This window comes from Oculina patagonica, chromosome 13 (genome assembly GCF_052425735.1).
Source record: "Oculina patagonica isolate OP01 chromosome 13, crgOcupat, whole genome shotgun sequence".
NCBI classification, from domain to species: Eukaryota; Metazoa; Cnidaria; class Anthozoa; order Scleractinia; family Oculinidae; genus Oculina; species Oculina patagonica.
In genome coordinates, this window is record NC_135770.1 from 29,540,403 (window position 1) to 29,565,583 (window position 25,181).

Here is a 25,181-nt window from a genome sequence, read left to right on the forward strand (position 1 = left end):
CTGGCGCTGGACTCAACATAGTGGCAACTTTTTCTATGTATAAAGTACCACCTCTTTAGGTCTTCTAGTTTATTGCTTCTTTGTAAATACTACCACTTTTGCTGATAACAGGTTTTCATATGAATGTAGGTCTTACTTTTTATAATTGATTGTAAACTGACTGTGCAATCTGTTCTGATTGAGAGATGTTTCTAATGCGATATAATCTAGTTATCTATTTATTTATAGTTACCCATGCACTGAGAAAGAAACAATTTAACTTTTGAGGATGATATTCGCAAACTTAAGGTCGTTGGAAGGTACTCTGTAAGGTTCGTGATTTAACCGTAGAGATCGTAATAAATCAAGGCAATGATGCAATTTAGCACCCTCGTACAAATAAGCCCCCTTCCTTCTAACAAAAGCCCTCCGAGGTGAAGCTGTTTTTGTGGTAAGCCTTCTTTCCAACAAAAGTGTTGTTAAGTGTTGTTAAAATACGGCTTCCACCACCTTCAATTATTACTGACCAGTGTACCGACGAGGAAACATGTTTCCATAATTGTTTCCTACAATCCCGGACGAAACCAGTTGAGACAAACGCATTTCACAGTTTTTCGCGAATGTCTTGACTGGCAAGCTTGTTAAAAACATGTTATCTCCCTCTCCCCCAACTCAATGTTGTTTTATGGGGTTTGCAATTCACCAGGCTTTGTTTCCATAAAACGACAACATTGACAACATTGAAATAGGGGAGGTGGGGATTGACAAAAATGAGTAGTAGTACTGAAATTGGTGAAAATTAGCAAAGTGTCTCAACCCTTTTGGCCGGGATTGTAGTCTTAATGCCACGCGGAAAAACAGAAGTTTCTGCCGTGTAGCAGAAGCAAATTTTGCTTCTTCTGAAACAAATTGATTGACGCTGGCCATGCTTGCCGTGTGGCAAAACTGGGAAACAGTTGGGTAAACATGCACGCGCTGTGAGTGTTTCTGGAGACATGTTTCCTCGTTTTGCCTGTTGACCTTAGTTTACTTTTACACTGAGCTAACGATTTGTATTTATTAGCTTAGACTTTATTCAAATTCATTAGAACGGATTTTACTAAGATCACGGTCAATAGACTTGGCAGTTTCGCGTTAGCTGAATTAGCGTTTTTTTTTTTCCAATAAGTGCCGGTCCTCTCCAAATGTAAAAAAAAATGTGCCCTCCCAGAAATATAATGAGGTGTCCGTCAGGTGCTAAATCACATTTTTATGGCAGTCCAAATATAAGTGCAATTACAAGGTAAGACTTCTGTAATTAATAGGCCTTTTTTAGTGACCCTTTTCCTCTGTTTCAAAACGAGTCTACGTGCGAAACAATTCATATGAAAATGAGTTTCACCTACAGGTCCATTTTCACGCAGATCAAAATCATTTACATTTGAATAGTTTCACGCCTAGACTCGTTTTGAAACAGAGGCAAAGGGTGACTCGAAAATGGCCTATTCTCAGTCTAGAAATGCATGACTAGCAGACCCTTATGAAATTAAGGGTGTGGTGCATTCTAAGGGAGAGAAAGCAGTATGGGTTTGGTTTCACTGACCGTATTTTTATATCTTTGTACAGTCAGACGGCCGCTAGCGGACACCTTTCCGTAATGCGGACAACTTACACAAAACTGACTGCTCCCGTAAAATGGACATTCTAGTAATGCGGAAACCTCCCATGAAATGGACACCTCCTATAAAATGGATACCTCCTGTATATGTAATGCGGACATCTCCAATATAATGGTCTCCTCCCGCAATGCGGTCAGGGTCTCGTTTAGGGTTGAAAGACTTGAAACCCTAAATAGTAAAGAAACGAAAGACGATAGATTACTTCATAGAAAGTGCGACGTACGGAGTGCGCTAACTCGTTCGTTTTCCAAAGTTTTGCAAATCCTAAATAAAAATCCATACAACGCACTTTCTATGCTATAATTTGTTTATTATTTATATAACGAGAATTCAACCATTTCGTGTGAAGAAAACAAAGCAGCAAAATGCAGATCACTTTCCAAGTGAGATCGCTATGAATCAATCGCGCGGTCCACAAAATTGTCGCGCCTCTGAAAACCTGAAATTTCAGTTTGCTTTCCATTTTCCAAAAGTACATTACTTCAACAATCATCGACAACAACAACAATAGCGTAAAAGTAAGTGGATAATAATAATAATTATAATAATATTTATGTGAAATGAAGTTATTGTATAATATTATTAATAATAATAATAATAATAATAAAAATAATAATTTTAATAATAAGACAATAATAATAATAATAATAATAATAATAATAATAATAATAATAATAATAATAATGATAATAATAATAATCATCATCATCATCATCATAATGATGATGATGATAGTAATAATGATAATTAGGAGGGATAGGAGTGGAAAAACATGGCATTTTTCGTTCGACAAGGAGTTTTTGAAAAAATAAAATAAAAAAAGCATACAAATATTGGAATGATCTTCTGCTGACCAAAGCAAAATGAAACGTCCCCGGGTGGGCTTGAACCACCAACCTTTCGGTTAACAGCCGAACGCGCTAACCGATTGCGCCACGAAGACAAACTGCAGACGTTGGTAACTCGAACCCTCAATAACTCGGGCCTCCCGCTTAGGCCTTTCCAGATTGTGCTCGGCACTTTTTTAGCGCAATTTGGCTTTGGGAGCACTATTTTGATCAGAGAGCATTTTTTTGGCCAAAGAGCATCTTCTGACAACTTTTTTAGTAAACAAGCCAATTTCTAGCTTATTTGAAGCAAATTACTGGATTTTTTTGTTTTATATAGCAATTTCAAGTTCCCTTGACTACAAATAATATCTCAACTAGGCTAAAACTGGTGATTTCGACATTTGATTGGGTATCCATTCCTGTGGGCTGTGGTACGTCGGTAACTACAAATATTGGGTAGCCTGTGGGCTGTGAAACTAGTTAAGAGGAAATCCGCCAGGACTTCGAGTAGTTGTTGGACAAAATTATGTACCAAAACTATTTACACCTGATTGCAAGCTTTTGTGTTACTGCTTCAAATATCTTATCGAAAGAAATCTTTTCTAACAACACCACACATCGAAAACACATTTTGAAGTTCCGCTGAATTCCACTGAATCGCTTAAAAGATGTAAGCGTTTGCCCATAGCTTGTGAACTTTAAATATCATTTTCTCAGACTCTGATAAGAAATTGTTGTACCAGAATTATTTCCACCTTATTGCAAACTTCTTTGTTACTGCTTCAAATATCTTATCAAAAGAAATCTTTTCTAGCAACACCACACATCGAAAACACATTTTGAAGTTCCGCTGAATTCCACTGAATCGCTTAAGACGAATTTACAAAATGGCTACACGTGAGATTTTGCCCATACCTTGTGAACTTTGAAATTCATTTTCTCAGACTCTGATAAGAAATTGTTGTTGGTGTTATCACGGATAATTACTTACATCTTTACCTTTTATTAAGGGTAGAAAATAACGCAATAGGATTTAAATTATTCTGGAAATTGATTTTTGTCCAACTTTAATAAATATTACTCGACTTCCTAGTGGATTCCGTCTTAATAACATTTAAGGCATCTATACGTTTTACAATAATTTATTCAACAAGTGGGACGTGTGCGGCGGCCCTCAGGGCCCCGTACCTACGTCATCAACCCCTCATAATTTATGCAAACTCCTTAAAAATACAGAAAAATCACGTGACAGCCTTGATTTCATGTTTTTATTTATTTATTCTATTTTATTCCTTATTTGTGCAATTATTGACTTGTATTCAATGGAAACTTGCCTTTTAGTTGCAAATCTAAATTGGAAAGCATCTTTTCTTTCAAATAATTAAAACTATTTGGTAGCACTTTTTTAATTTTTGGAGCAACTTCTGAGCACTATTTTGGTTTTGGAGCACTTTTTAAGCATCTTTTTGGCATTTTTGGGAGCACTTTTTTAGCTTTTTGGGAGCACAATCTGGAAAGGCGTACTCCCGCTAACTCGTACCTTTACCGTCTCCCCTCCAGGTTGTTTTCTTTGGGACGGACCATTATTTTCTTGGACGGTTGGGGGCCTGGGGGGTATGAAAAATTTTCCCCTGCAAACATTTTTTTAGTTTATGCACTTCTGCAAAATTTTTTTTTCAAAAAGCAAACTATATTTTATTATACATTTCACTAGCAAGTAGCAACTTTGGGACAGCCCTAGTCTAGATAACCTGCGATCAGGCGTTCTTTTTTCATTTTAGTCTAGACCGTCCGATCAAGCATGAAAAATGGTCTCTTTTAGGGTTCAAAAAAGCTTGCCCGTTATTCACGCCCAGATCTGTAGTGAGTGGGTTGTTATTTGATTATTTATTTTTCGCCCAGCTCCTGAGGAAGGTTTGTATTGCAAACCGAAATAAAGGGAAGTTTGGTTAATGGATGGTGTACACCACGTTGTTTATTTTTGACCGCTTTAGCCATCAGGACCAGTTTCCCGTCTATATTTTTTGTTTTTCTAGGTTACGTTTCACGACAAATAAAATGACCATATCACAAAACCAAGATAAAAATGTTTCAAAAATTACCTATCGCAGTAGTCGGATTAGAGTGACCATGACCTTGGGCCCAGAATGACGATCAGTCACGGTTATGCACTGGTCACGGGCAACTGGTCACGCCATTTAACACACACGTTTCAGAATTCACGGGAAAAAAACCCTTAACCACCCTCTTTCAAACTAGAGGGCTAAACGATCAGTTTTACTTGGATGCTCTGTGAACAAAAAAGCGAAAAAATGAAAGATGGTGCATGTGTTTGAAACCCCGCGAAATGTACTTGCAGTCATCATAACCTGTCAAATGTCAAATTTGTTTCCATGGTGAACAATCATAATCCGACGTTCCAGTACTTCGTGTAAGATCACTTTGCGAACGAGCGAAGGACAAGTCAGTGTGTAGCAGAAATGGGCTAGCTAGATATGCGCTCAATATGGTCGAAATGACTGAACTTTTAATGGAAAGGAAAGCAGACTATAGTCAGGTATGCTGTAAAATTGTTCTAGTCACGGGAACTTCATCTGAGCGAAATCCTATGTAATAATTCATGAGGGGCAACCATGGTATGCGATGGCTTTTTACCTTGGTCGCCATGATTTTGCATGTGTACGTTTAATTATTCCTTCTAAAAGTGACAAAGAAGCCCGACTTTGTGGCTGTAGGATGATTTTACAGTGTCGAAGTCTTCGAGTATAATTTCCTTGTTTCCGTCTGGTCGTAATATCCGATCTGCAATCAAGATTTGCGATCGATTGTAGGGCTTCGATTCGAGAACTCGTTTTGTAGTGCGGCGATCCCGTAGCGAAAGGTTTTTTAAGATTCATTAACTCAGTTTATCTTTTTAATTTTGTCTATTTTCGCTCTGTACGTGAAAAACGCTTGTGACAGAAGCCCTTCGTGCTAAAAATATGATGAACGGATGCCAGTGAAGTTTCGCGAGAACGCATATTGTCGCTTTCAGCGTGTCGAAAAAGCGATTAATCCATGTTTGCTTTATCGAGGGTTTGTAACTTCCAATACAATATAAACGTACAATTTTCAATGGCAGGAGATATAAATCGTTTTTTGATAAGCTAAGGCAGATTTCAAAAATTAGAATAAATTTTATTGCGTACAGATTATTCTCGTTTTCCTGTCATTAAAACATAAAAAAGGGTTCTAATATTTTTGTTGTTGACGTGATAAACATTGCTCTTAGATAGGTTTGTCCGAATGTTACACCGTATTTGACAGTATTCAAGTGTTTGATTTTTTTACTGTCAAGTCTTCTTCGGCGAAATATGGTTTTTGAAACAATTCTATAGACTCCAAAGCCAAAACTATTAAACTTAATAGCGACGAAATCCACTTCTCCATTATTCACTATCTGTAGTTAAGTACATCAAGGAAAAAGTTTTGTTATGTTAATTTTTGAACACGATTGTTTTGCGACGCTAAAAGTAATGAAATATTTTATTCGTGTAAAGCTCCAGAAATTAATAAAAAACATTGTTTGTAAAAAACACAACAAACTTTTTTTTATTTTTCGACTTTTCTGTGAACATGTATCATTTGAAAACTAACACAAGCATAGTAAGTGATTTATAAAAGGAATTTCACTTGATGAATTAATGACATGGCAATGATGAAGTCCCAATGACAAGTCAGTGAGACGAATCATTAACAATAGATTTTCTATACGGAGTCTGTCAAAACAAAAAAAAACATAGCATGTTGTTTTGTTTTAATATTTCAAGAGTCTTGAATTCTCGCTTCGACTCTTCCAAAAGTTAATTTTGGATGCATGTGATACATTTCAAAAGAACTTTAATGTTTGGCATAGTAAATTGCTTCTTTCAAAAGTTAGAAGTCTGTGGAGAAACTGATAGGAATCTTAATCTCTTCATGATACTTTTTCCACAACTTTTTCTGTCACTTGAATAAAGAAATAGTATTGGTTTTCTAAGTTTGTCTGCTTTTCTTTGTTTTTGACATGCCACAGATTGCATGGTTTTAAAACTCTGATGGATTTCTTTAGGATTAGGATTTCTGAATAATTATTATTATGTAGTAGCAAATTTGGATCATGTTTACTGAGGCCTTCCAAGGGGGGTCGCAGTTTCGCAATGTTGCATGGCTCTGAGAACTGATGTCTCTTAGCCAACAGCTGTAAATGTCGCTGTCATTTTCCCCCTATTGTGTTGCTGTTGAATTGTGTCACTTGGCACTTTTACCCCTTGAAAGGCCTCTTTACTATGGGTAATCTTGTCCAATGTGCCAGTTGAAATATTGGTCAACAGTCAGTCAACTCATTGGCCAATAGTCCTTCGACATTCAGTTGATAATTGGTTGATATATAGGTTGATTATGGGCTGAGTGCTGGTGAACTATTGGCTGACTCTCAGTCAATGTGTCACAGTCGCAATTCTGGACAGGTTCCCATCTTTATTATATACAATTTGCATGCATATGATTCAAGGGTCTTTGACACATGCTCAAGAGGGGCCAAACACTTAAAGTGTGTAGGCATTTAACTTGTTTTCTTTATTAAAATTCTGCCAATATGGCCAAGATGACAAATTACAGTTACAATGGTAGAACTGCAAAGTTGTGCTCTTAGAATAACTGCAGGGTGCCCAAAGGCTCTTATGTAAGAAATCTTGGGTCCTTAGCTCTTAAAAGCTTTCATGATAGCAAAGTTATACAAGTTGCCCAGAGACAAAAGTAAGTGACCTGTGGCACCTGGGCTCTGCTGGAGCACAGCTCTGAACTGCTCATGTGTACATGTATTGTAGCACCTATTCACATGCTAAATGGGTTAAATGTAATTAGACTAAGTTTAACAGGAAACAATGCTGGTCAACTGTCTCCCATGCGACGGGCATGCAGAGTGGCCGAGGATCATGGTATCATTGTTCCACTGTTTTCAGTGTGATAGTGCCTGGTGGTTGCTGCTCACAAGGTTGTCATGTTACCCACCATGCTCGGCTCATGTGCTCGTGGCTTGACCATATTTCCAGACACCTTCCCCAAGCTTATCTATTGTTGATGAGTTTAATACAAGTGTCTAAGTTAAGCTATTCTATATTGCCTCTTTAGGTTCATGAAAAAGCGTCTCGTACAATGGTGAAAGACCCGATAATCCTTAATCACAAACCACTTCTAAATGGAGACTTTGAATTTCTTGGGCGGCAGCACCGCTCATCATCAGAGGTAGGTGACGTTCAGTGTGCACAGTATGCAAGTGGTATAATTAACAGTTATCCTGCGAAATCATGCGGAATATCCCCTGATACTTAGCCGATGAGGCTGTAGGCCGAGTTGGCTAAAATCAGACGATATTCCGCAAGATTGAGCAGGATAATTGTTTTATTATTTAACAAATTGTCAACGAAACACATTTTGCAGATAGAAAAACTGTATTTATGCAGCGCTTTACAAGATTTCGGACAAAATTAATCTTCCCAACCTACGTATATCGCAGGATATCTGTTATGTACGGATACGAGATAACATTAACATTTTGACCATAATTATTATATGGGCAGGGCACGCATTTGTTGAATAATAATCAGGGATAATGGTGTAGCTAAGAAAAAATCAACAAGCTGAGCCAAATGTCCTGGGCTGAGGACTTTCAACTAATTAATTGATTTATTAATTAATTCTTTGTTTTCTAGTAAAATTTTGTGTGTCTGCAATGTGAGAGTTGACTGTACCTTGTTCTTTTGCAGTGTTCATCAGATTCAAACCTGGACACATTGTTGGAAGAAGCAGATAAAATTCATAGTTCAAAAAATGGTTTTAGAAAGGTGGGTCTACTGATACTAACCTTTTTGCCGAATCATTTCTATTAGATGTAAGAACCAGTAGTCACATTTTTAAATTTATGAAGCACAGAAAAGTTGAAAACGAAAAGAAACTCGACAAAACTCAACCCGCAGCCTTAAGCGTTAAAACTTGGTTCTTGATTCTCGAAAACATAGAGTTTTGAGGATTATGTTTCAAGTAGAGACTGTTAACTTGTATTTGACTGGTATTATACAGTGTACTTTATGCTAAACAGAGTTGTCTTTAATTTTTTAAGCAGCTGTTACATTGTAGTTATCACCCGTAGCATTTTGCTCAGTATGCAGGTGTAATGTAACACTGTTGACAGCTTGACCGCTAACATTGGGTGAACTCAGCCATAACAGGTGTTACGAGTTACAGCACTTAATGACAGCCCTTCTAAAATAATAATATTGTTCTTTGACTTGTTGAACAGGATGCACCAGCCAAGAAGCAAGTCCGGTTTAACATGGAAAGAAACAAGGAATACTTCTACAGCTATAGCCAGGGATCGGATGACGACAATCATCGTGATCTTATGAGCAATGTTAATTTTGTGAATTACAAATTTAATGGCAATAATACTTATGATGATGATGATGATGACGATGATGATGATTCTGATGATGACGAAGAAGAAGAAGAAGAAGAATCTGACTATTCAGACTACAATTGTCGAGATTCCAGCGAGGATGATTCTAGATCGGACAAATTTGGTTATTTAGTTGATAAAAGTACTCCTACTGCAGAGCCAAATAACAATTCAACTGACTCAAATTCTAGCTTAAAATCAACAAAATTAAATGGAACTATAGACCCAGTTAATGGCATCACTGATTCAGTCAAAGAAAAGCTTTTAAATGGACCTTTACAACAACAGGATGTACAAAATGGTAAATTATACGAGGATAAAAGATTGACAGACCTTAGGACCCAGGTGAGGCAAACAATTTGTATTTTGTGCAACTCTATTAGTCTCAAACTTGAAATATTACATTAATATTTTAGTTATCTTAACTGGCTAGAGAAAATATCTTAAGTTTTAATTTTAGTGATGAAAATCTGGTTGAACATACCGTCGCTTGCATCCAAGCATGAACACGTAATGCCAAAACATGATCTAATTGGGTATTAACATGGCATGTTTAGTCATCAAACGTTTGAAGTTTGGCAGACCGTAACGGCAACTTTTCCGCCCAAAGTTCAACACATTCTGGTTTTGAAACGGCGGGAAGATTGGATATAGAGACTTCTTCCAAAAAATTGATCCTGATCTGTGTTGATATGCATAATTTGCAGGTTCACTTGAATCACTTCTAGTGTAAAGTTTCGCCTGTACTCAGTGTTTGTTTTGAACATTTTAAGTGTGAAAGTACACGTTACGATCTGCTAAACTTCAAATGTTTGGCGACCAATCATGCCACGTTAATACCCAATTAGATCATGTTTCGGCGGCACGTGTTCAGGCTTAGATGCAAGCGACGGTATGTGCAACCATATTTTCATGTTCACTAAAATTAAAACTTAAGATATTTAGCTCATGTTTCGGCAGCACGTGTTCACGCAAGATGTAAGCAACGGTATTCACAGTCGAACCACTCCTTATGGACATCTTTATAATACAGACACCTCCTTGTTTCGAACAGTTCACTTGGTCCGAAAGAGACTACATGTAAAGTTAATGTAAACCCAACCTCTGCAATACAGGTACCTCCAAAGTACAGACATTCTTCCATCTCTTTGGTGTCCGTATTAAAGAGGTTCAACTGTACATGTAGGCCCATGGGAATTTCCATTTGGAGGAGGGGTCCAAACTTGCACGCAGTACACGTACAGTAGATATTGTTTAACAGGTGTAAGGGGGGGGGGGATTTTCAGTTGAACTCTCCCTTGTGGTTAACAGTATTTTGTAATAAAAGTAAAATTCTGTAGACAATTTTTGTCACTCTTAACACTCCAGATGAAATTTAATTGATACAGGACACAGCCATAAAACAATCTTGTTTTAACAACTGAAGGCTCTTTCTTTCAGGCAGGGGAGAAGGAAAATTGTGTACATGAAGACCTCCTAGACCCACCTCCATGGTTATCCCCTACGACACCTCTTGAATCTTCAACCGAGATCTGTACAATATATACCCTGTTAATTAATTCACTGAACAATAAGTAATTATATATTCCATTTGCTGATGGTTTCAAAATATTTTAAGGTTCTTAACTTGGAGTCATCTCTAAGAACAAAACAAGAGTCTGTTGAGAAAGAGATGTCTAATTTAAGCACCAGGCTGAAGAAATCAAGAGATGACACAAAACAAGAGGTATGACTGTGAACATTTCCACTAATATTATCTCCATGCTGCATTGCAGTGATTATAGCTTGTCTCTTGTTTCTGCGAGGCATGCGAGGCAAGGCAGCGAGGCGTGCAAGGCAAGGCAGCGAGGCAGAAATCCCTACTAAAAAAAAGGCTAACCGCAAGCTACTAACTGGAGTGCTATTTAGGCATATAGGCTAACCGAAGTGCCTAGCGTAGGCTAACCGGGGTGGATCACATTCCTCGCTGCCTCCCACTTTGTGATGACCCCCTACCTACCTACCTACCTCCCTTCCTACATTATACCTATGTACTTCTAACAATCATTAGTTGTACATGTACAGTATGTGGATGCTGTCACTGTGTGACAAGTTTTGGGGAATTTTTTTTGTAGATGGACAAATTGCAAAAGGAGTTAGAGGACAGAAAAAGACATTACATCACTGACATGGAGGACATTGACAAAAGAAGAGAAGAGCAAAAGTAAGAACCAATCATTGCTAGGTTACCACCTCTAATGTCATCAAGATAAAGAGGATAATACCTGGTTGCCTAGAGATATGAAATTTATCTTTGAGTGTTCAAATCGATATCTCACTTGTTCACAGGCGATTTTCCAAAGATTTTCAAAAGATTTTCAAAATGTCCGAAGGTCCTACGAATGTTTCCGAACAATTTCCAAACTTTTCCCGAAGATTGAAGAGGAAGAACCGAAGATGTTTTAACTTAATATCGATAAACTTTGGCTCATTGAGCATTGAAACATGGCAAACTCTGCAAGCTGATTGGTCAAAAATGATATCACACATGTGTGGATATCATTTTTATCCACACGTGTGATACCAATTTTATCGATCTGCTACCACTTGCTATGGCATTTTATATAATAAATTAATTTATCTGTTCAGCAAATCATATCTTTCAAATTTGTTCAGGAACCTCTTTCACCAGGCATCTTTAGCTTACATAGTTGGAAATACTCAGAAATCCAATTTTATAGACTGAAATTGACATTGGCTTCCCATACAAATATTTATTTTAGTATCCTTTTCAAAATGGTAGAAAAATGATTGATATTAACATTTTTTGTTTTAGGAAAAAATTTGAAGAGGAACTTGAAGAATTCCGAAATGAAAAGAAGCTGGAGGAGAGAAGGCAAAGATATTATGAACATGAGGTATAATTTGAGTGATTTATGAATGAAATAATATACCTTACTCTTACTAATTTTTGCGAGTACTAATTTGCGTGATTCAAAATAATCGTGAAATTTAATACGCGAGCAAAAACATTGCACGAAATTTAAACATGCAAAAATTTATACCATAATATATATATCAAAACAATGAAAAATTTAAATGTTCGGAACTGCAGCTACCTACTTTTGAAAATATTTCCCCATCTTGTTTTTTGACTAGCCTCTTTCCTCTGATTACTTTTTCTAGCTTGTAAATTGGCCAAAACCTCTATAGTACAGTCAAAAAAGTTTCCGTTTGTAGGCTCCTTTTAGTTACATTGAGCTAGACCTTTGTACATTTCTAGTGGTTCCTTAGTCTTTGACGACTGATCCATTAAAAAAATTGATAAAATCGCGAAATTTAATACACTTTTTTAAATTTTTCTTGCAATCGCTAAAATTAATACTCGTGAAATTCTGCTCTCAAGTTTTCGCGAAATTTAGTACGCGCGAAAATTAGTAAGAATAAGGTACCCTTTAAAGATGTACCGGTAATTTAGTCAAACCAGTACCTGCTGTCTGTTTACTTCAATTTACTCATGTGCACACACAGTTTGATTCTCCTGGGCATGTTTTTGTGTCATATCGTAAACATTCAATTTTCATTTTTTAAACTCTCCACTCAAAGAAACTGCTCTTACAAGAAAATGGTGAATTTTACAAAATACATATTTTAAAGAAAAAATTAAAGACTTTTCCTGTGCTGTGATTGACACGAGCACTGCATTCTCTTTCAGACCAAAGCTTGCACCAGTCAACTTAATTTAGAATTTTCTTGTTAAAAAAGTTAAATAATTATGTATTCTGCCAAGCTTGTCAGTCAAAGTGATTTTATCAGTTGTTGAAAACTGTAAGAGATTTGTCTGTTGTTTTTCAAAACTTGTTAATTTAGGTGAGTCTGAGATAAAGCAGCCCTCTCTATCTATTCTTTGCAGACTAACTTGGTTTAGAGTGACAGTAAGAACAAAAAGCTTCCCAAAACTTATTAAAATGTTATAGTGTGTCTATTTACTACATATGTACATGTACATGTATGTTGACAATTTCAAGTTGTGATACAGCAAATAAGAAAATAAGAATCTTATTTACTTTTCACAGGCAACAATATCTCAGATGGAAAAAGACCTTAACCAACGAACACAAGAAGTTCGAGAACGCGACAAAGAGGTATATAAAATTGTGTGCCAGGGAATAATTTATACTAGTTGCATGTTGACATGAATAATATTATAAAAACCATTAGAAACCTTTAATTTTTTGTTTATTTTGTTAATTAGGGCAAACTGGGTTAAAAAATATACATGTTAACAATGAAGGGAAAACGTAATGAATCGTGGTCGTTGTAGTCAAAACGACTTTCTGCAAGTGTGAAAAGGTCGACCAAGGTCGAAGTGAAGATGTAAGGGTGCTTTGAAACCAAGAATCCCAGTAGTTTCGGTAGTTTCTTGTGTTGCTATTTATGGGAATTACACGTACACGTAGTTTCTAATGCGTTTTTGCTTTTTTGAAATACAGATTCGTGAGTATGAAGAATACTTAAACCGACGTCATGCTGTGTGCAATAGCAAAGAAGAAGATTTAGGTATTTTACAAAACGTAAGTGAGTTCTCTTGTGGTGATACTTCATGTATGTGTGACATGCAAAGGACGTTAGGAGCGAAATACAGTAAAAACCTGCGAGTAAGAACCTATTGTTTTTCAGGTTAGCCTAAACAGGTTCTTACATAAGGGGTTATTAACGCAAATTTAGGCTAATTAGGTTCTTAATAGGTTCTTAATTTCTGAAGAAAAAAAAAAATCAATGTTGTTATAGAGATTTTTGTGGTATTGGGCCCTTTTCTTGTATAAAATTTGCATGCCACATGGTGTTTATGCCAAAATGAAGCACTAATCATATCATATTTTCCCAAACGTAAAAATTTAATCAATTTTAGAAATTAAGAACCTGTTTCCAAATTTTAGGCTAAATAGGTTCTTTCTTATAACAAATGGGGTCTAATTTGCAAATTTTAGCCTAACAGGTTCTTAAATGTTAGGTTCTTACTTGTGGTTCCATATTGGCATTTTGTAGTCTGTGTTGTTGGCACAAAGGTGAACGGGAGCTGGGAGAAGTAGAAAACAGATGCAAAGTACGATGAGACAGTTGTAGCCTGTTTAGTACTCTGAAACGGGCGCCTGAAGACGAAATCAGATAATAATAAATAAAATAATAAATGGTGTTTATAGTGGTCATGCACTTAGCTTCATATCTCTACGAGATAGCTAGTTTACAGGCATGCCACTGAAACAGAGGAAACAAATATTTTTAAATGAACATAACAAGGTTAAAAATCCCAACTGGTAGGAGGCAGACCAGTTGGCTATATACAAAGCGTGGTCGAGGATTTGAACTCGGGACAAACGAGAAACAAATCCAGCTAGTGGCCAGGGCAGGTCTTGAACCGGGGACCTCCAGATTACAACGCCAGCGCCCTAAACCACTCGGCCACGCTTGATATTTAGCGCCTTTTGGCAAAATTGGTGTACCGTAAATGATTAACAGGGTCAAATAAACGCCCACTCTTAAATAAACGCTTCGTATCTAATAAACGCTCACCCTGAGGTGTAAAGTTTGTATTAGACGTCCCTCTCTAATAACGCCCCGTGACTAATAGATGCCCCCTCCAAGGATCGCCTCAAAAACCAAGGTAACGCTCCATAGAGTAAAATCACGTAATTTATTTAGTTTCTTGCTTGATTTGAACATCGAAGAGGCCAACGATACCAACATGGTTGACCCTGATGTCGATGAAAACATCGATAGCTTTGCATTAGCGCAGAATAGATTAGACTCCTACTCACAAACTCTGTGTTCTGTCTTACTCTGCGCCGGCAAACTTCGTGTCTTATTTGTTTTGTAGACGTTGTTACAGTTAAAGTGAAATATTAAAAACTCCTCTCTCTAATAAAAGGCCTCATATCTATTTAACGCCCCGTGTAAAACCCCTAAAATTTAATAGAAGCCCTGGGCGTTTATAAGGTAGATCATTTATCGTATATATAGATATCTCTATTTATGAAGCCGCCTTTTTGCTAAGAGGATCCTTAAATACCTTATTGTTACTTATTTTTGCGGGAACTTAATTTCGCGAAAATGGAACGGGCATATTTCGCGGGACTTAATTTTCGCGATTTGGCCAAAAATACATAATTAACATAAAAAATACAATAGAAAACGTTTGAAATAAATTTTCGCGGGTCTTTAATTTCGCGATTTTTTGAAAATCGCGAAAATAAAGTCCCGCGAAAATTAATAACAATAAGGTACATCTCGCAGATAAAACTATAATAATCTGGAGTTATTCATATACGTCTGTTCATCTCCTAGGAGCTGGATACTCTAGCAAAAGAACTGGAGACAAGGAAGGCAAAGTTACTAAACAAACATCAACTTGTACATCAAAGTTCCGAGGAGGACATGGTGGTATCCACCCCTCCCCTCAGAATGAGGTATGGTGACCAGTGTTTTCTCATCGTAAACCCAGTACTTTCAGAATCACGGAATTAGTTTCTGAAGTAATTGTTGTGTAACATTTACATGTAAGTTTCCCGGGGGGACTCCTATATGAAACGGACGGGAATGCTCGTCGGAAATTTTAGAAACAACCCCTAAAAGAGACCAATCTGGGTGTGGCTCAGCCTTTTATTTACCCCTAAAAGATACCAAAAAACTAAGAATAGAACTTGTATTTGTGTATTTCTTCGTGTGTAATCCTAAACGAGACGATTATGGCTAATGGCTATTGTTTTGTCCGGAACACCCTAAACGAGACCAAAAATCCGAAATTTACAACTCTAAGCGAGACGACGAGTATCCCCGTCACTTTCATGAAAATTTTACGTAACAGGCATACATGTAACAAGGTACCAGTGCTTTCTAATTTCATGTAATAAAAGGAAGTAAGAACATCTCGCATTGTTTTATTTTGCTGTGTTTTAATCGGCGATTTACAGCGTGCGAGAGCAGTTTTATGAGTTTTCACCCGATTTCAGTGTTTAAACGTGCATAACGGCTATCTTTCGACGTGCTAAACGGACACGACAGATTGAAATCCACCAATCACAGCCTACTAGCATGACCTTCTGAACTTGTGGCTCATTTAGCTTCATTTGCATGAAACAAGCACCAGAATGCATCGGTTTTGATTGGCTCATTTCAGCACGTCGAAAGATGGATGTCGAAAGAAAGCTCTATGCACGTAACAATGAAAGCGGGTGTAAGTTTTTGCCTCACTTTTAGCCATTTCGGACGATCACGCTACACGAACTATTGAAAAAGTTATTTTATTTATTTATTTATTTATTTATTTATTTTTGTTTTGTTTCAGGAGTGCTAGTCGAGCTAGTATCGCCAGTAAAGGAGTGGACTTGAGGATTGAGGAACTCAAATCTCAGAATCGACAGTTACTTGAAGAATTATTCACTCTAAAGAAAGCTTGCGAGAGCAAGGATGAGGAACTCACTGAGTTGAAAGAAAAGGTAATTGCCATTAGTTCTAACAGTTACCTTCATTTATTTGGCCTCACTGTAATCTGTAGCATCTGTTACTTCGGGTATCGCTGTGCACTGCATGGAGTTGATTTTGTCCCGGAGAGTGAAGGGTTGGGGAGAGGGGGTTCTTCCTAGTTACAGAGTGATACCTAGGGATGTTACTATTCTCGCGAGTGGGTTGACAGCAATAGGGTTGCATTTTCAACAGTGGCTAGAATCAGTGGATCATATTTTCGACGTGACGGCATGTTTGTAGGTATTTTAGATAATTTATTTTGGATAGCAAATATGCCGTAGTGTTTGTAGGTGAAACGTGAAGTCTTCTTCGTTTAACAAATGCTTCAATAAGTTTTAGGAAAACCTAGTAAAATAGGTTCACAAGGTAGATCGAGAAACATAACGTAACTAAGTTACGATCGCGTAATTTACATTTGAAAGAACATTAACTAAGATGAGCAGAATAGACTATGGCGGGGTGGGGTTCTGAGAGGCGAGCGACACATACCCAAGTATCCCCTCCAGGAAGGAATCCGGCTTTCATATTTATTGCATTCAAACAATTAACTCTGGCCGCTGCCTTGTTTGTTTGACAGTTGGAAGTTTCTGAGAACGAGAGCAAGCGTCTTCAGCAGCGAACGAAACACTTGGAAACTCAGTTAGAACTAGCGAGAAAGTCGGCCGAGTTGGGCGCCGACAGCGTCTCAGTGGATGAGATTATGCGCAAGACTACCCAGGACATGCGGAGCGCCCGGAACTCCCGGGTGCTCCGGCCGTCCCGCGCGGTGGCCCCGTGTCCTTCCGTATCATCATCCCATGGGTTCAAGTTGCCGCGGATTTCTTCAAATGATTCAATAGGAACTAAGAACACTAGCAGCTCGGACTCTGGGAAAGGAACTAAGGAGTCTGGGATGAAAAGTTCTAAAGGATCCGCGAGTAAAAAAACTAAAGACGATGGCGACGGAAGGCACAAACTGGGAACAGAGAGGATTACCAGCACGCTGTGTGCTGTCATGTAGTTAGCGTTATACCATACGATTGGCTTAGGGAAAGCTATTTTGAGGGATTCATACGTATGTTCTTTAATTCGTGATCCAAACGTACATTCGAGTGGAGAGGGAGTTGGGGGGGGGGGGGGATAAAATCTCAGGCCCCGTCCACACGTATGCTTTACGTCTGTAAAGGGATATCCTTTATACGTTCACGCCTTTTCGTCCACAGGTATAAAACGACATAAACGTACATGTAAACCTATATTGTGGTAAACTCTTTCAAATATTGTCGTTTGGAGGGACAAGGCGTATTGGTCCATGTTATGTTTGCATACGTTTCACATCTTTTTTCATTTTCTTCCGTCATTCGTTACTTCATTCCTTAACAATGTTGAACTTTTTCCATTGAAAAACGCAAGATCGTGTGATCATTAGTTATGTTACAGTCCGTATCCGCAGCGCGGCAGAAGTCGGGTCACTGAGCACCGTGGTGAAAAAAAATAGAATTGTACAATCATGATTATTAAATCCAATCAAACGACTTTGGGTTTAATATAGTTTGTTAATTTTCACAAGTCAGACCTTCAAAAAGAGGCCTCTTTTTTTTTCGTAATGGGGAGAGGTAAAAAGTAAGCGCGCGAGCCTGATGTTTTTCGCCTTCCCCCATCAACTGAAGGAGCCTCTGCGGAGGAAAAAGGATTTAATTTACTACTATATTAAACCCGAACCGTTTTATATAAGGTATTTATTTTGTAGGTTTTGTATATATACTTGGAAGCCATGTGACTTAAACAATAACCTCCATTTGGTGCGAAAATATGCAGTTTTTTGCCCGCGGACATTATCTGTTCCGACAAAGCGAACGGTCTCCGAGGACCTCGAGGAAAATTGTGATCCATGAAGCGCAGATAATATCCAAGGACAAATATCAGTGTATGTATGTTGAAGCCAAATGGAAGCTATTGTTTGTTATTCGTTTTTTTACACGAGGCCGCTATCAAAAGTCAAGTAATTCTGTTGGCTTTCAAAATAATTGCTTATCTGTTTAAAATGTCCAGTTCTATTCAAATTTTAAAACAATTAACTTTAGGATGAAAACTAAACGTGCAACGTTTGAAAACTTGACAAAAAAAAAATACCACTTGGGGGATGCTATCTGATATTCCCCAGTGATGCGACGTGCTTAGACCAATGGCGTGCGAGGAAAAAATAGTTGATGGATTTTAAGGCGAAATATAAAAATACTGTCAGAAATTAGCCAATCAGATGACCATATTAAACTAAACATGGCTGCTGTGTGCGAAACTTTATGACAACATGTAGTCATTTGGACGTTTCCTTTTGATAAGGGGCGCTGTAAATAATACGGTTTTGTTCACGACAATTGAACAGTGGACTTGAAGGTGATAAATCAATGAGACATGTAACTATGATATTTAAAAAGTTGACGTAAATCGTATATTTTTTTATTGAGTATTTTTGTACTTCCCAATTGTGGCTGTAAATATGTCATTACGGGTATTTATTGAGATAAGTTCCTTTCTTAGGTCTTGTTTATATTTTATAATAAAAACAAATAAAATAGTGATTGTCAAAGGGCGAGTGTCGCTTTAGTTCATGTATCTGTTTAGTTAACAAGCATCGTCAACCGTCGATAGTATTAAATGCAGACAGCTTATGCAATATTATCAACTACGGGCTGTGTCACGAACCACCGATTAACAATTCGAACATATTTTCCACGGTTTACACTCATATAGAAACACTTGTGTGCGAGACAGCGCCAAATATGAATTCTAAAAATGAAATTGATTCTGAATAACACTTGAAATTTATTCAGGATAACATCGAATTGTTTCGGGACAGACTTTCTCAGCTCGACTTGTAGACAAGTCTTGGTTTTGGGATAGACTTTCTCAAATTTAGTTCGCTTCTCGCTGCTAGCGCTTCACGCTAACTGTGAGCTCAACTTGTAGGTTGTCTAGTTTTAGGATAACGTGGGGAATGGACTGTGGAGGGTCTGTACTAAAGCTACAATAGGTCATTAAACACGAGCGGGGTAACAATGGAATCAATTTCGTCCCGTTGCTTTTCATTTGGTCAGCACCAAGAACGCGTCTTTGGCCCAGCCCGACTTTTTGAGCTGCACAGAGTGTTCATTTTCGACTGTCAGCTAATCAGATTTGGGCAATATAAACCAGAAGTCCCCGAATTGCGGATTTAAACATCAGACTTTGAGAGAGTCCGTGTTCCTTGTGCTGGACAAAAAAAAACGGTCTCCGGGGACGAGATTGAATTTCAATGAAAGACAACATTGAAGAAATGAAGCTGACATGTTCGATCTTTTTTGTTGTTTATTAGAATATCTTGTTTAAGCGCAAGACTGCAGGCTCTTCTACGGCGTTCTTTGCTATTTCTAATAAACTATAAATCTTAAGCAGTGTTGAAACCGGATCGGATAAATTGCAAAATTGCAAGTGTTCCTTCGCTTATTTTGTAGTTAGCTTTTCCATCAGCTAAATAATTTGAATCTGTTTGGTTTAGAGTGGAAACTCCACACTGCAGTCCTCGTTAAGTGTGATCATAAAGTCATCACGTTGATCTTCAATATTAGTTTGTTCCATGGTTTGCTCTGCCCCCTCAACCCACAGGCACTGGGACTGCTGTTCTGTGGGCTCATCCTCTTGGTCAGCGTCTAGCTTTGGTAGAAATGGAAGACAGGGCTCTAACATGTCGTGCATCTCCAGGAAAGCCTGTGGAAAGTAAAAGAAACACTTAAGAATGTTGCTTTGCCGAGGAGGCTAAAGTGAAGTAATACAACTGCGTTTTATTATTCGTGTCCTTTGGCCAACTATTGCTTTGGGAATACAGTAGAATCCCGGTTTCTCGAACATCCAAGGGGAAACGAAAATTGCTTCGAGAAGTCGGGGGTAACATTACAGAGAAGTGCTGTCCAAGGGAAACGAAAATTCGTTCGAGAAAAATTACAAAGGAGTATTATCCAAGGGAAACGAAATACAGAGAAGTACTATCCGAGAAAAACGAAAATTCGCTCGAGAAATCGGTTTAAAATTACAGACAAGTACTGTCCGAGGGAAACAACAATTCGTTCAAGAAATCTGGTGTAAAATTACAGAGAAGTACTATCCAAGGGAAACGAAAATTCGTTCGAGAAATTGGGAGTTTCGAGAAACCGAGGGTTCGAGAAATCGGGAGGCAGCGTGGCCGAGTGGTTAGAGCGTCGGACTTGTAATCCGGAGGTAGCGGGTTCAAGTCCCGTTCTGACCACTAGATGGATTTGTTCTCGGTAGTCCCGAGTTCAACTCCTCGGCTGCGTTTGTAAATAGCCAACTGGTCTGCCTCCTGCCAGTTGGGATTTTTAACCATGTTATGTTTATTTAAAAGATTTGTTTCACATTGGCCCTGAAAAACCCCATGGGGGAGTGGTCAATTAAGTATATTATTATTATTATTATTATTATTATTATTATTATTACTATTATTATTATTATTATTATTATTATTATTATTATTATTATTATTATTATTATTATTATTATTCTACTGTACCTCAAGTCACATTTCTCTCCTTTTTTCGGAATGTTTTTGAAATTTCCTGATTTACACAAGTTGATATAGATTTGCCTCGGTTTTGGCAGAACAAACATGACTTACCCAGAGTTCATCAAATCCCTTCATTTGGTGTGAAGTCACATACTGCGATGAGGGTACGTCAGGGTGTTCTTGGTGAAATAGTCGGACAAGCTGGACTGCGTTCTCCAATCTAAAGAGAAAACTCATAGTAATTACGGGAACGAATACACAGCATATTTAGCATTATTATCACGGTCTTCCCTTCAACCTTTAGTATGAATTACGTTTGGAGCATTTGAAAGAGTGCAGCCTTTCTGGGGGCTATTATTCATTACAGGGGTCGTTTCTTCACAGCTTTCTGTGCATTGCCCACGACGTCGTTTTTGATTACCCTTTCTCCTCCAAACGTGGTTAAGAAAAGCCTGTAAATTTGTTGATAGAAACGAACGCCAGGAAATACGAAGTTGACACGCACAATCCAAATGGCCAATTTTCAAAGCAGTGGGCACTAGGCTCGCAATAAAACACCATTACAAAAAACAGGTGACATAAATTAAAATAACTTGGGAAGAATGAAGAACAATTAGCTAGCAGATTTTAATTGTGTTACAAGTCAATACTATTTTTCACTTGAAACATGTTAATTTGAAACTAGCTTTATAGTTCTCACGTAGTCAACATTCTTTTGCAACATTGTCACAAATTTCGCTATATTATAACATTCAATTCTGTAATTCATTTTGCAACTGGCGAGGTCAGTGGACGTCTTCAAAGCTAAGAAATTGTTGTCCTGTTTCTTAAAATTTCACTATTTCACTACTGTCAAGATCTTTTACAACTGACTTACAAGTAGATAAACGTAGATACACCAAGAATACAAGAATAAGGTACAAATAAATTGCAAATTGAAGAACTAAACAAAATCGCACTCTGCAACTAACGGGTCATACAACTATTTATAAACGAAAAGCTTGAAAATGTTAGTACGATACCTGTTTGCTTGTATCGTTTTGAGCAGAATACCAGTTATAGTTTTGTTCATGATGAGGAACCTCAAAAACTTGTCAAAATAAGCTGTTTCAACGAGAATCTGAAAGCAAAAACAACGCTCAAACTTTAGGAGTTTTAACGTGTTTAATACGAGACCAAGCGACAACTGCTCTTGGCAAAAGATACCAAAAACAACCTTAAAGACAATCAGTTGTACTCTGAGTTGTTCCATTTGTTTTTCAAAATCAGAGATGGGATCAAGCGAAAAACTATTCTGACAAAGTAGATTTTTAACTTTTAGTACATTTAAGAGGGCCACAAATTTATTAGTTGACCAACTATTACGTGTTACCCTCGATAAATAAAGTTTGATTGATTGATTGATTCAAATGGCAAGGAAAGATTGCAATACAACCTCGAAAAGCGCTCGTTAATCAGCAATAGCATAAGGAAGGAATTGAGCGCCCGTCCATTGTTAATTTGTACCAGGCTAGACGTCTTGAATCTGGCAACTAAAAGGTTGTGTGAGAAAGCTATACGTCAGCCTTGCTTCCCGCTAATTTAGCCACCTAGGAAACATGACAAGGAACAATGTTTCCGCGCAACAATGTTTCCTAGTTTAGCCGGGCCTTTAAAATTTATAAAACTAGGCTGCATGGCAGATGCAGAAAAGAGGTGGCTAGAGGGCCAGTGAGACAAGCGTGAATAAGCAGTCACTAAATGCCCCAACAATTTAGCTTTGTTTTCTCTTTCACACTTATTTTCTTTCACCCTCTTTTTACCACTGCTACTGGCTAGTATTAATACTTATAAATTGACGTTCCTCCAATACTAACTTGATACTCTTGCTTTTGTTCGACATATTTAAACACTTCCTGTTCAACCTAAAGATGGTAAACAGCGAAGTTCAATTAATTAAGATACAATTCTAATTAATCAAGGGATATCGCATGCACTCGAACCCACCTCCCAACCCTGGTACGGGGTGGGGGAGGGGGGAAGACTAACTTCCCTTACACGGATATGGGACGTTCAATTCAATCATCAAATCCAAAACACACATTGAGCTATTTACCCTGCAAATGAAACTTTAAGGGACTATGTCACTGTTCTAAAATTTATGCATGTACATTTTGTTTTTATTTTGTATCTATTTTTTATAGTTGATGTGATGTCTTAAACGATGTTATCAACTTAATAAATGTAGATGTAAATATAGATGTAGTGGTAGGCAACTTATCCCTAAATAGACATCATCTTTGAACTAACTTTTTTAATTTGCAATCCGTTTCTATCCGAGCCATCCGCAGCCAAAGATGCTCGTTAACAGTTTCAGTGCTCTAATATAGAAATTTGTAATTAAAATGGACTATTATTTTTAGGTTTCCTGCGGCACAAATATAAATTTTGGCTGTTCAAAAATCTGGTAAAATGCGTGACATAGTCCCTTTAATGTTGTGGGCAACTTTAGCCAGCAAGGAATTTTATAATGTTATGTTTAATTCAAAATAGGTATTCACGTATGATTTTTTGCAAACAGATTGTTTGCGTAATACGATACGTGGGGGAATTAGGGGCAAGATAGCAGAAGAGTTGTCAAGAATGAAGAGATATCATTTTCATTAAAGTGCTGATTGATTTGACCAATGTTTTTTGCTCGTATTTGCGTTTGTACTTTTCCTGTTGATACCTCTAATTTCACGACGCAAGCTCAGGAGAATCCAGTTCACACGTTCATGTGTTTTGCGTTGCACTTGGAACCAGCCCGCTTCAAGCAAAAAGTTCCGGAATTAAGGCGACCTGGGGCCCGTTTTTCGGAAGACCCGGAAACATTTCGCGCCTGCAAATTTATTGTGAACTCAGCTGTAACAGATGGCCAGCCCTGGAGAGCCACAGTCAACCATCAAAACGCAAACAGCTGCTACACAAGCTCCATAAAAAGGAGATAAAGGATGAATGAAATACCGAGTAAACCATTGTTCAAAGATGGTGCTGAACAACTGTAAACAACTGCTTACAACATCAGCCTGGGATAGGGTGTGTCCCCGTTGACGTTGTTCATCTAGCTGAGTGAGAACATCAGTTACACAATTCGTGTCCAAATCTTTGAACAATGGTTTAAAGCTAGCAGGGAACTATGCTTATTCTCTTGACATTAACGTCTTTGTTTTGTATTTTCATATGCATGTTTTAAATGCTAATGTACCATCTTTCAGTAATTAAATCCTAGCTACTTGTTTGTCACCTTAGTCTGAAGATGATATAGAATTATATCGAAATATAACAATTAAGTATACCAACGTTTCCTTGCATTTGTTGTCTAAATCATTGACTCAATGCATTAACTCGGTATTTCATTCATCCTTTAACAAGCTGCATAGTTTCCGCAATAGCTATTGATAAAATGTGTTTTCTTTTGCAAAAAAATGTTGACGTGCTTTTAATCTTTGCAATGCTTTTTTTTAATGCATAACAAATTCTTGTTTAAAGCACAATCAAACAACTGCTTACAACATCAGCCTGAGTTAGGGTGTGTCCCCGTTGACGTTGTTCGTCTAGCTGAGTGAGAACATCAGTTACACAATTCGTGTCCAACAATGCCTGAAAGTAAAGAATAAAGAAAGAAAATAGTTATAAAGTCAAAGTAAAAACTGCGGTTATGACCTGCGCATAACAGTGCAATTTTGTGAGAAATCGCCAGCATGCATACACCTTTCTTAGCAAGTTCCCTCTGTTCAAAAGAGCTGTTCATAAAACTTTCGCTACCGATCCCACAAACCAACCGTGGACCCAACGGTACACAGAAAAACAGTCATTCAATACGACTATCAGTAAAGCTGGGGTCAGATCTTCAAGGCCAAGTACATGCCTGAAGTAGCCTGCGAATACAGCCCCCTCTCATCGTTCCCGGCCGGTCTGAAGCACCTCAAAAGCCTTTTAAGAAAATTAAGTCTCTTCTCTATTTTCTTATCAAAATAATAGTTTTTACGGAATTGATTTTCGAGACTTTGTGGGTTGACATTGCCACTTTCACTAAAAAGGCGGAAAAGCGGTGCTATGCCCCAAAGTCATTTGCAGACCCACATAACGACTGCGGAGGAGACTACGATATCCCAATTTAATATACAATCTTCGTTCACTGTCCAAAATCCACGCGCGCAATTGGTTAAAATAGATCA

At 37.7% G+C, this 25,181-nt stretch overlaps 2 protein-coding genes and 1 non-coding gene across 5 annotated transcripts in view; 1 reads left to right on the top strand and 2 right to left on the bottom strand.

Moving 5' to 3' along the window:
• Positions 1 to 2,506: 2,506 nt before the first annotated feature.
• On the bottom strand, positions 2,507 to 2,580 carry Trnan-guu (transfer RNA asparagine (anticodon GUU)). The gene has a single exon. It is a non-coding gene; the product is annotated as a tRNA-Asn (tRNA).
• A 2,335-nt stretch (positions 2,581 to 4,915) lies between these two features.
• LOC144634365 (uncharacterized) lies at positions 4,916 to 17,486 on the top strand. The gene is made up of 12 exons (XM_078493298.1): positions 4,916 to 5,024; positions 7,619 to 7,732; positions 8,254 to 8,331; positions 8,787 to 9,287; positions 10,561 to 10,668; positions 11,057 to 11,145; positions 11,758 to 11,839; positions 12,998 to 13,066; positions 13,415 to 13,495; positions 15,267 to 15,388; positions 16,267 to 16,417; positions 17,023 to 17,486. The coding sequence occupies exons 1-12, from the start codon at positions 4,974 to 4,976 to the stop codon at positions 17,443 to 17,445; spliced, it is 1,869 nt and encodes a 622-aa protein (XP_078349424.1). The 5' UTR covers positions 4,916 to 4,973; the 3' UTR covers positions 17,446 to 17,486.
• Positions 17,487 to 19,751: 2,265 nt separating this feature from the next.
• The window catches only part of LOC144637269 (kinetochore-associated protein 1-like), an 81,159-nt gene continuing 75,729 nt past the window's right edge, over positions 19,752 to 25,181 (bottom strand). For all 3 annotated transcript variants that reach the window (XM_078496394.1, XM_078496395.1, XM_078496396.1), the window contains 5 exons: positions 24,514 to 24,603; positions 22,839 to 22,886; positions 22,005 to 22,102; positions 21,094 to 21,202; positions 19,752 to 20,171 (listed from right to left, as the gene is read on the bottom strand). In XM_078496394.1, the coding sequence (XP_078352520.1) occupies positions 19,959 to 20,171; positions 21,094 to 21,202; positions 22,005 to 22,102; positions 22,839 to 22,886; positions 24,514 to 24,603 (558 nt within the window). In that variant the 3' untranslated portion in view covers positions 19,752 to 19,958. The remainder of the gene's footprint in view (positions 20,172 to 21,093; positions 21,203 to 22,004; positions 22,103 to 22,838; positions 22,887 to 24,513; positions 24,604 to 25,181) is intronic.

What these genes read in the sequence shown, in the direction of transcription:
- LOC144634365 (XM_078493298.1), top strand. Translation starts at nt 4,974, where the DNA reads ATGGTCGAAATGACTGAACTTTTAATGGAAAGGAAAGCAGACTATAGT. An exon ending in GGAAAGCAGACTATAGTCAG is followed by an intron (nt 5,025 to 7,618) that starts GTATGCTGTAAA and finishes TTGCCTCTTTAG; the next exon opens with GTTCATGAAAAAGCGTCTCG. An exon ending in AAAGATATTATGAACATGAG is followed by an intron (nt 11,840 to 12,997) that starts GTATAATTTGAG and finishes TACTTTTCACAG; the next exon opens with GCAACAATATCTCAGATGGA.